Source organism: Zea mays, chromosome 9 (genome assembly GCF_902167145.1).
Source record: "Zea mays cultivar B73 chromosome 9, Zm-B73-REFERENCE-NAM-5.0, whole genome shotgun sequence".
NCBI classification, from domain to species: Eukaryota; Viridiplantae; Streptophyta; class Magnoliopsida; order Poales; family Poaceae; genus Zea; species Zea mays.
Window position 1 is genome coordinate 156,683,418 of NC_050104.1, and position 11,484 is coordinate 156,694,901.

The following is an 11,484-nucleotide window of genomic DNA, read 5'->3' on the forward strand; positions in this document are numbered from 1 at the left end:
TTTTGATACCAAAATTGAAAGAAGTCAAGCAAATACAAAAATATAGACCAAATTATATGTTCAATGTAAACTTTAACATTTTTACAACAGTATTAGCAAAACGAGTCATAGGAATAGCTTGTAAGGTGGTCAAACCCTCATATATGACTTTTTACCTAGAAGAAATATACTGCAAGGTGTGGTAATTTTACATGGAACATCACATGAGATACATAGAAAAAAACATAGTGGACTAGTCATCGAAACTAAATTTTTAGAAGGCATATGATAAGGTGAATTGGCATGCCACGTCGGCATCTGGTGAGCAAATCTGGTTTTGGATGATCTACCAAGTTCGAATTAAGACCTGTTTTTCTGGTTTCGAGAGTTCAGAGATCTAAATGACACAACATCCCAAGTTCGAGAATCGCTGATACATTTTACTTGATAACACACAGACACACACAAAGAGGGTACTATGACAATGACCCCAATCTGCAGACATATATCTTAGCATTATTAGAGCCAGGAGCATGCCAAAATATGAATAATCCATTTTGTGTATATTCAATATACATATATAGCACATACACATATACAATATATTTAATTTATTGATACGTTACAAGAAAAAATAAATTACAGGGAGGACGTGCGGGACATGACATGCATGAGTTGCAGTGGTCAGCTCTTTTGGTACAAGAAGCACTAACTAACTATAGTTTGCTCCACACATGGTCCAGGTTGCTGCTGGTGTTTCCCCAGACATGCATCTCAAAGTCTACATGGAGTCATCTACCAAACGCGCCCTAGGTTCACATGGCATGATCATGCATGACCTAATTTTTTCTCCCGATCACATTATTATTTATGTAGCTATATATATTAGTACTCCTTATTAACTTCATATACTATACTAGTAGTATATATAAACCAATAACGAATCTTAAATTATTCTGCTATACGTACGCACACGTATTATACATATTTTTCTTGCAGATATCAATAATTAACAAAGAGGGTTGGGTTGAATGAATTTATGGCAGGCGCGCATGCACGCACGCATGCATGGATTAATTAATGATTGGATCAGTCTTCCTTGTAGTCCTTGTTGTTGTAGGGCGCGAAGAGCTCAGCTAGGCAGTTGCCCTTGCGGAGAACCCTGGAGCCGAGGTCGGCGCACATGGCGTCGCTGTCGTGGATGCTGTAGGTGGAGATGCAGTGGCGTTTGTAGAAGCGCGTGGTGCGGCGCATGGCCTCCGCCTCGCCGTCGACGTGCCGCACCATGTCCTCCACGCTGGGCAGCGCGAACCGGCCGCCGAGCAGGCCCGCCAGCCAGCGGCAGCGCAGCTCCGACGTGTGCAGGTTGGACACGCTCTCCACGTACCCCACGAACGCCATGTTCGGGATCAGAGGGTGGATGGTGCCGCTGCAAATGCAGTGCGATGCGATTAATTACAAGTAATTATTATTATAAGACGAACTAGCTAGCTAGCTATAGCTAGCAGATCATCAGTAGCAGTAGCAGTAGCACTCCATGACCATGCATGATCTACGTACGTACCGGTACAGCGGCATCATGCCGGACCTGTCGACGACGAGGCCGCGGAACGGCTCCGGCAGGACGGCGCGGACCTTGTCCTTGCCCTCGAAGCCGGTGGCGAGGAAGACGAGGTCGGCCTCCACCTCGGTGCCGTCGTCGAGGAGGACGCCGTTGCGGGAGAAGCACCAGCCGCCGGGGCCGGCCCTCTTGAAGCGGATCATGTCCCGGTCCGCCATGTCGAAGAAGCCGTCGGGGAGGATGGCCATCTGGCAGCTAGCGTAGTCCTCCACGAAGGGGTGGTCCGGGCGGAGGCCGTACTTGTCGAGCGGGAGCTTCCACGCCAGGTAGGACTCGATGAACTTGGACACGCCCGCTCTCTGCATGCATGCGTACATAAAATAATACAATAATGCAGATGCTCACACATGATCCATGATGGATATACGTACCAGCGGTGCCATGAGTGTGCAGAGCATGGAGCGGAGAAGGCCCTGGTTGGGCCTCTCGTACAGGAACTGCGCCAGGCGGGTGGAGTAGAAGAGGAAGAAGGGCAGGCCCCAGATGGAGTAGGACGGCACAACCCAGTGCAGGGTTCTCACCAGCATGGTGCAAGCCTCGCCTCCCTCACCTGCAACATTTACAGACACAGTGCCGATGCTAATTAATTAATTAATTAATTAATTAAACGACCACAATGCAAGAACCAACCAAAATGATGACTAATAAGCAAGTGGTCGTACTCTCGTACGTGTCTACGTGATAGTGTGGTATGAAGTGCATGGACTGATCCGGGCCGGGGAGGCCGAAAAGTCAAGAGGTGCATGCGTTCGTACGTACGTGTCGCGTCCAGTGTACTTTGAAGTGCAGTCTAGATGGAGTGTACGACGGATCATGACAAGAGTGACCTTTTTCTCCATCATTTCCTAGCTAGCTAGCTAAATATGTAAATGCGCGTACATGCTACTAGGTTGCCGACCACGACCACAAACCCATAGCTTCTTGTACGACTCACTCAAGTACTAGTAATAAATAAAATTAGAACTATTCAAATTTTGTAGCAACAGCTTTTGCTTTTCTTGTTTGAATCATTAAATGCAATACGCCAGCTTTTGTTTTTGTTTCCCTGTGTGCAACAACAGGAGCAGCAGCACAGTACCTTGGTTGGCCTGGGCGCATTCAAGTGCGAGATCGATGGCGCTCTTCTTGTACCCGACGACCACGACCTTCTTCCCCCTCATCAGCTCCACGGTCTCCTCCTCGCCGAGCTTGCAGTAGTCCAGGGAGTGCATCACCTGCCCCCGGAACACCTCCGGCCCCCTGCCCGGCGGGAACGCCGGCATCCGCGGCACGTCGCCGTACTTACCGGCGCACATCACCACGAACTCGAACTGGTAGTACTGTAAACGTAACAGGTAACACATTCCGTCGTCCGGGAACTGGTGAAGAACACTAGTACAAAAAGGCTCAAAGCCTGCGGGGACAATATATTTTTACAGGCGGTTTCGTTTCACCACCGACTGTGTTATTTCTAGTAGAAATCCATGATTTGTAGTGGCGGTTTTCTTAAGGAACCGCCACTAGAAATACGATTTCTAGTGGCGGTTTTCTTAAGGAACCGCCACTAGAAATCATTTTTATCCTTAATTTTTCGAGTTTTTCAAACGGCCTCGTATGACAAAACCACCAAAATAAAAGTTGTAGATCTCTAAAAGTTATGAAACTTTGTAGTTGACAACTTTTTTATTTGAACTCATTTCGGTTCTCAAAAATTGAATCTAAGTATGTCAAATTTAAAATTCAAATTTTGCAAACTACCTCGGATGAAAAAAGTGTCAAAATAAAAGTTTTAGAACTTCAAAAGTTATTTATCTTTGTAGTTGACAACTTGTTTTTTTTAATTCGTTTAGGGTCTCAAATAAGCAATTTACACTCAAATGGTTGTAATATGTGGAGAAAACAACTACAAACTAGACATAAGACATGTCATAGACGGAGTAGTAGGGGAGGGTACGCGCGAGGGTGAGGTCGCCGGTTCGAATACTAGCAACCGCGTAGCGCGCGAATTTTGCGCGAAAAATGCCGCGACTTGCGGCGGGTGGGGTGGGCCTAATAAAAATAAATTTTTTAACTATTTTTAAAATATGTTTTATGTTTCCTGGAAACGATTTGCACTGGCGGTTTTATTACGTCGACCGCCAGTGAAAATCGATTTTCACTGGCGGTTTTATTACGCCGACCGCCAGTGAAAATCGATTTTCACTGGCGGTCCTCAGTTACCCGACTGTACAAATGATGATTTCTACTGGCCCCTAGCACTGGCGGTTACGAAAAACGCCACTATAAATAGGTTTACAACCGCCACTATAGAACTTCTTTGTACTAGTGGAACGAGCAACAAAGCGAATCGTACTCGTACCTGAACGGTGTCGGAGCCGGCGGTGGCGACGCCGACCTCCCACAGAGGCTTGCCCCGGAGGAGCGGCGGCTGGCCGGCGGCGCCGCCGCTCCACAGCTCCGTGAGCCCGCCGCCGCCGAGGAACTTGATGTCGACCACCCTGGCGCTGAGCACGATGTAGCGCCACAGGCCGAAGGCGTCGGCGTAGCCCTCCAGGTACTCCACGATCTCGGCGTGCGTGGGGAAGGTGGGGTCGTCGCGGTTGCGCCACGAGTAGTCGGAGAACTCGTAGTCCCGGCGCGGCGTCTGCAGCCGGGTCGAGCGGTACACGCAGTGCTTCCACACCCCGCCGACGGACGCCGTCGCCTCGAACACCACGGGGTCGTGCGCCGCCAGCTGCTTCGCCGCGGCCAGGCCGCTGATGCCGCCGCCGATGATCGCCACCCTCGACGACGCCGGCACGGCCTGCCTCGTGCTCCGGTGGGCATCCTGCCGCGACGCCGCCGCCATGATGGATGGATGGACTAGGGTGCGAGCGTGATGTGCAGGTGCGTGCAGCTCTTCCACGATGGTGTATGATCGGAGCTAGCTAGGCCAAGAACGAGCAAGAGAGCGCGCTAGTAACGTACTAGCTATAGCTGCTGCTAGTGCTAGGGTTTTGTAAGCTTGCTGATGGCTTCTGTGAAAGAATGTGCGGGACAAAGGAGGGTATTTATAGCCTCGCGGGGTCGGAGCGAGGCTTTGGGGCTTTCAGTATTCGGCACCGTCCGCCACCGCGGCCAGCATATGTGAGCTTCCGCTGCGTGTCACAGAAAATGAACAGAAATGTACGTGCTACCGGGGATGGTGTGGGCTGAGTCGGCTGACATCCTAGGGTAAACTCTTTTCCCTAGCTAGCTAGCAGGATCAATCATCAGTACAGATGGATTTTTTTCACTAAGCAACTCATACAAGTTTTAATTTGAGAGGAAGCTTATTTATGGTATTTCTAATTACGGCCCAATTCTAAAACAATATTCTATCACAACTCACCGACCATATATATATACACTACATCTATTCCAAATTATAAGGTATTTTAGATTTTTTTCTAAATCATATGTCTATATATGTATTAAAAAAGTTAAAACGACTTATTTATTAGCGTATATCAATCGATCATTGCGATGCTTAATGTACCATATGACATGTAAAATTAAAGAGTAAAAACATACTATACCGATAAGATCATAATGAAGCTATATATATTATATTGAGACTAGATGCAGCTAAGATTGTGATGCATATGCATGATCCATGGTGTGAGACGATCAGGGGTGCATGCATGCACTGACCTATAATAATAATAAAACTGTAAAAATGTTTCGTTATATCTCACATCTTTCAAAAAATTATAGTTGATTAATGATCAGCAGCAGTGGTATGTAGGCTTAATTAATTAAATGCAATCGAAAATACTTGAGCAGCAATTATTAACTAAACTGCTGATGTCGTTTTCAGCTGCTGCGGCAGACCTGCTAGTCATCGTTTTTTACTCGTTTCTTTCGAGCATGGTGGGCGTGAACCTGACAGAGGAACAACGAATGAACTACGACTTCGTCTCGTTCAAGGGCTAGCTCTTCGTCGTCTCGATCGAGAGAGAACTTGAACATGACGTTGGACCGGAGGAAAAGGAGACGCGCGCAGCTAGCAGTAATACTCCATGCATGCTTGCCCGTTTTTGGCAATATATATATCTTGTTTGTCCCCTCGTGAAATAGACCGTCGGTCATCCTTTCTTGTTCTTAATTTGTCCGGCCGCCACGGCCTGTCGCATCACTACGTACTGGGCTAGCATGCATGCGAACTATCCTTTCCCTGTCTATCATCGCGGTAAGGATTATGGAAGCAACAAAACTACTAGGCTGGCAAAACGCGAACTCTATCGATCAGAAAAACTGCAGAAGATCGATAGACCTATAGTAGACTAACTCGGTTTAGGGTTTAGATATTTATACAATTCGTTACACTGCGTAAAAAATCTGGCATGTTGTTCACTGATGGACGCATCTCTGGGTGGAACGTAAAAACCTTAATTTTGATCATAAAATCTCTCAATTATAAGCGTAAATACCGAGTCAATTTAAGAGGTTGATAACTCTAGTAGGTTGTTATTACGATCCTATTTTTATGACAGATCCGAAAAACATGTCAGTCGCATGCATGCAGTTTCTATTTTTATATAGATCCAAAAATTATGACAAAATCGTGGTAGTTTCCATTGCATGCGCGCAAATTACGAACATCATAAATTAAGGAATTGCCTTTCTAATGTACATACAAAAAATATGCATGCACCAAACTGATATACGAACTTCGTGTTTAAGCATAAAATCGTACAGTTTTTAGTGTAAATAATACATATGGTAGGTATAAAACACAATAATCGAAAAGAAAACACAAATCGGAGGAGGTAGTCGCCGGAGGACGTCGTCGATGACATAAGCACAAATGTATGTCGTCATTCGAGCCGCCCGTACTGCGCTGGATCGGAGGATGTCATGTGCGATCGTCGCTGCGCGCACTTCGCACCTTCCGTGACACCGCTCGAACCTCGCGCCTCGTGTGTCGCTGTCGCTACTCGCACATCGATGGGTGTCGCTTGCTCGCCGGCCATGGAAGTGCCGCCGCCTCGGAGCTCTGGGGACGTCGTCGCTTGCCCGCACAAGGGCACTGCCGTCGCTCGCCCTTTGAATCGGGAGCCGTCGGCCTGGGAACCGCTGCCTCTATTTCGGATCGAGGAACCGCCGCAACCGCATATCGAGGTCGGGGAGCCGCGGCTACCGCAGCCACGACTGACGAGGGTCTACCGCCGCGCGCGCTATCGGGCAACCGCCGTCGCTAATGAATCGAGATGGGGCGTGAAAAACTGAACCCTAGCACTCCGAATTTTCTTTTATAGACGTCTCTGGACTGGTCTAGCTCGACCGAATTGTACTGTCTAGCTGCGCTTCCTCTAGTTATTGGAAGTACAGAGCTCCTAATATACAATATATATATATATATATATATATATATATATATATATAGTATATGTATTTAGAGCCCTAGGCTCTATTTAACTATAGGAAGCCCCGACCACGTACCGACCAGGTGCGCGACCGCACCGGATCCTTTTTGGCTTATTGTACCTAACTGCTTACGCCAAAATATAATACGAGTTATGCTGATGTGTGTATCAGTTTATGCAAATATAGTCTGCACATATTACGTGCATCGGGCCCACGATCCGGCCCACGCCACCACTATAAAAACACCCCCACGCCGCCAGGAATTAGGTTTTAGCGGCGGCGGCGGTTCTCTAGGGCGTGCGAGCGGCGGTGATCCTGGGGGCCAACAGCGGTGTCACCTCGAGGCAGGCGACCGACGGCGGCGCTCCACCAGGAACGAGCGACAACGACGCTCCGAGGCAGGCGGGCAAGCGGTGACGGCGCTCTTGAAGCGGACGGACGACGGCAGCGCACCCTAGGCCCGGTGACAACGGCGGTTGTCCCGTCCGTCTCTGCGATGGCCACCGCCACCGCCGCTCCAGCATCTGTGGCGCGACGACGGATCTGGGGACCCGCTCACGACGGCGGATCCCTGAGGCGCGACGGCGGATCTGGGGACACGCTCGCGATGGCGGATTCCTGTGGCGCGACGGCGAATCTAGGGACACGCTGCGGCATCGGATCCCGAGGGCACGCACGCGGCGGCGGTCCCATGAGGTGCGCACGACGGCGATGTGCCAGCGGTCGCGACGGCGGATTTCCCTAGGCGCTAGCAACGACGGCATCCTCCCCTAGGCACGAAGTGGTGGCGCATCCCAGATGCGAGGCGCTGGTTCCGCAGGACGGCGATCCTATTTTTATGCTATTTTGTATACATATTTATGCCAATGTCAATAGGATTTTATGACCTATATTTCAGTTCATGGATCCGCTTCCATCTATTTGTCTGTTTCTGATATTTCTATTCATTTACGCTAAAATTTATACTCATTTACGCTGTTTTGGTTCACGATTTACACTTAAATCCGCTCGAGCCAGAACCCGCGCACGATTTTTACACCGTAATTTGTCCCCATTTGCCGTTACGAAATCAATCGATGATTACGCTAAAATTCATACTCATTTACGCTGTTTTGGTTCACGTTTTATGCCGAAATCCGCCCGAGACAGCGCCTGTGGCGATTTTCATGCCGTAATTCGAGACCCATTTGTCGTTACGAAACAGATCGATGATTTACGATAAAATTTGTACTCATTTACGCTGTTTTGGTTCACGTTTTACGCTAAAATCCACCCGATCCAGAACCCGCGCACGATCGGGTGCACACGATTTTTATGCCGTAATTTTAGGCTCTGTTTGCTGTTACAAAACAGATATAGGAATTACGCTAAATTTCGTACTCATTTACGCTGTTTTAGCTCACGTTTTACGCTGGAATCCGCCCGAGCCAGAACCCGCGCACGATCGGCTGCATGCGATTTTTACGCCGTAATTTTAGGCCCCGTTTGCTGTTACAAAACAGATATAAGATTTACGCTAAATTTCGTACTCATTTACGCTGTTTTAGGTCACGTTTTACGCTGCAATCCGCTCGAGTCAGAACCAGAACCAGATCCAGCGCGCGTAGATATACCTGACTGGGGCTTCCCATACTAATGGAAGCCCAGGGCTCCAATTACCATCACCCTATATATATATATATATATATATATATATATATATATATATATATATATATATATATATATATATATATATATATATATATATATATATATATATATATATATATATATATATATATATATATATATATATATATATATATATATATATATATATATATATATGCCCACTTCATATCGTCTGATCAGCGATGCGTTATTGCGCACTGGTCTATGTCTACGTACACTGTGTATGTACGCGCGCTTATATGAACTGAAGAAACCGAGACTAGACTTTCCTGGGCTAGCTGATGACCTTGAACATGGGGCACCAACAACCACAAGCAAGCTGCAGGGTAGCTAGCATCACTAACACAGTACAAAGAATATTATTGTTAAGTAGGCTGATCGATCAGCATACTATTACATCTGAACTTCCTCTGAAGAATAGAGATCTGATTTGAAGACATGCATGTTTTAATAAGGTTTGACTTGTGCCTAGACACGCGCACACGTACTTCTAGCTGTTTCATGCAATGGGCCGCATGGCTGCTGTACTACATGTAGCTAGCGGCGCGCATCTGTTTGTGTAGTACACATGGCCCGGTTCTATTGGTCTAGATTGCATATGCACTGCAGATCGATATCTCTAGCTAGCTAGCTATATAGGTGTACATTTATGTCAGGTCTGATGGGTTGATCCGAAGCACAAAAAAAAAGCACGGCCCAGGTACTATAGATGTCCAAACAGTGCGGGCCGCCCGTTTGGCCCGTGGCACGGCACGAATTTAGCCCGGTCCAAACACGGCCCGGCACGGTCGGTTACGGGTCCGGGCCGGCACGGCCCGTTTAGCGGGCCGGGTATGGGCAGATACAGCGGCCCGCGTGCTTTGGCCCGGCCCGGCCCGATAAATGGATCGGCCCGACGGCGGCCCGCATATTTATGTAAATACTAAATATGTAAATACATTTAATTCTCTCATAGTATATAAATACTAAATACACGGCCAAACATATATAAAATGCATACATAAATATAAAATGCATACATAAATATTTTGTTGTCTTAATATATATAAATAATATGTTATTATATATGATTAATTTTATTAAATATATGTATTTATATACCGTTCTACTGTTGGTTCGGGCCAGTGCCCGGCCCGGTCCGTTGAGGCCCACCGGGCTAACGGGCCGGCCCGGCACGATTTTTCCCTGTGCGTGCCGGGTTTGGGCATGTCCCTAGGCACGTGGGCCAGCCCGACCCGGCCCGAAGCATCAACGCGCCGTGCCTGGCCCGGCCCTATTCGTACCGGGCCGAAACGGGTTCGGGCCGGGTCCGTGCCGGGTGGCCCGTTTGGACATCTATACCAGGTACACGGCACGACCCGATATATCGGGCCGGGTTTGGACCGAGGTCACGGTCCATGGGCGGGCACGAGCACGACCCGTTTAAGGCAGACACGAAATGACCCATATAGAGGCACGAAAAGACTCATATCTATACTATACTTAAAGCACCAGTTTCAACGGTCGTCATGCGTCATTTTTTTTATAAATAACCCCTCACAGCTATTTCAAATTAATCTGTTGCACGTCTATAGATGCCAAACGACGCCCGACAGGGGCTAGATGCACGCGGGCCACAACTATGGCATAGGCACGTCATGCCGGCCTGCTAACCGTGTCGGGCCAGCCCGTTAGCTCGTCGATCCGATCCATTTAATTAAATCGGCGTAACGACGCCCGACACGGGCTAGATGCACGCGTGCCACAACTATGGCACAGGCACGTCATACCGGCCTGCTAACTATATCGGGCCAGTCCGTTAGCCCGTCGATCCATTTAATTAAATCAGCGTAAAATGTTAAAAACCGGTGTTGGAGTTGGGGTTTGAACCCATGCCCTGATGGAAGAAGGGCGGGAGACACTGGGTAAAACTGTCTAACCAGTAGAACATCACGATAAAATGTTTTTAATATTGAATATAAATTGTATATAGGTATATACGTTTTTTTGTAAAATAAAAAATAATCGTGTCGGGTCGGGCCAGCACTACGGGTAGAGGCTACAGCCCAAGCACGACACGACGTTCTTTGCTCTTGCAAGCATTAGGTCGTTTCTGAGACCACATTGGCGCAATGGACTACATGGTATTTGAGGTTGCTGAATTGGATGGATCAGCAATGATTTGTCACACTAACAACAAAATGAAAGGTTATTTGTTGGTTTTAAACGTTAGTAATTGCTACGAAGTAGCATAATTTATATGGAGCGCATCCAGTTTTTATTGATGCCTGACTTTATCAATCACTTTATATTTTGATCTATCTTTTTTATAAGTTTGACTTCATGGGACTTATTTTAGAAACTTGATCTCACAAACTTTCTCTTATTTGGTCTTTGTATGATGGAATTATGTCATTTTATAATCTCTGTTCATTCAGTCAATCGTTGTGAACTCTCTTCTAATCGCTCATTTCATTAGTCGTGTTGAATTTTTTTTATGGATAGTTTACGTGGGTATTGTTGTAAGCCGTCGCAACGCACGGGCAACTGACTAGTATTTATTAAAACCACACTTCATTCCACACTTTCATATAGTTGGTAAAGAACATAAAGCTATAGATAATGCTAGTTAGATGTTTTTTGTATCTTTGAATTAGAGTATGTGATGTAATTTTACTTTTGTTATGAACATAGACAATAAACTGAACTTGCGAACTTTGTATAGAGTTGATTATACTTTTTTTCCTTCTAACAAAATGATTTGTAAACGAGGTAGTCATTGCATAGCTCTGATAACTTTAATACAAATATTAAGTTTGCTTTTGTTCAAATTTATTTGTCTTATCTTTTATTTATTTTTTATT

The 11,484-nt window shown here is 46.6% G+C and overlaps 1 protein-coding gene across 1 annotated transcript; it reads right to left on the minus strand.

Annotated features, from left to right (window-relative positions):
• Nucleotides 1–521: 521 nt before the first annotated feature.
• LOC103639506 (probable flavin-containing monooxygenase 1) lies at nt 522–4,665 on the minus strand. Its single transcript, XM_008662257.4, has 5 exons — nt 3,939–4,665; nt 2,679–2,919; nt 1,972–2,150; nt 1,544–1,899; nt 522–1,408 (listed from the first exon to the last, which is right to left on the minus strand). The coding sequence occupies exons 1-5, from the start codon at nt 4,425–4,427 to the stop codon at nt 1,069–1,071; spliced, it is 1,605 nt and encodes a 534-aa protein (XP_008660479.1). The 5' UTR covers nt 4,428–4,665; the 3' UTR covers nt 522–1,068.
• Nucleotides 4,666–11,484: the final 6,819 nt, after the last annotated feature.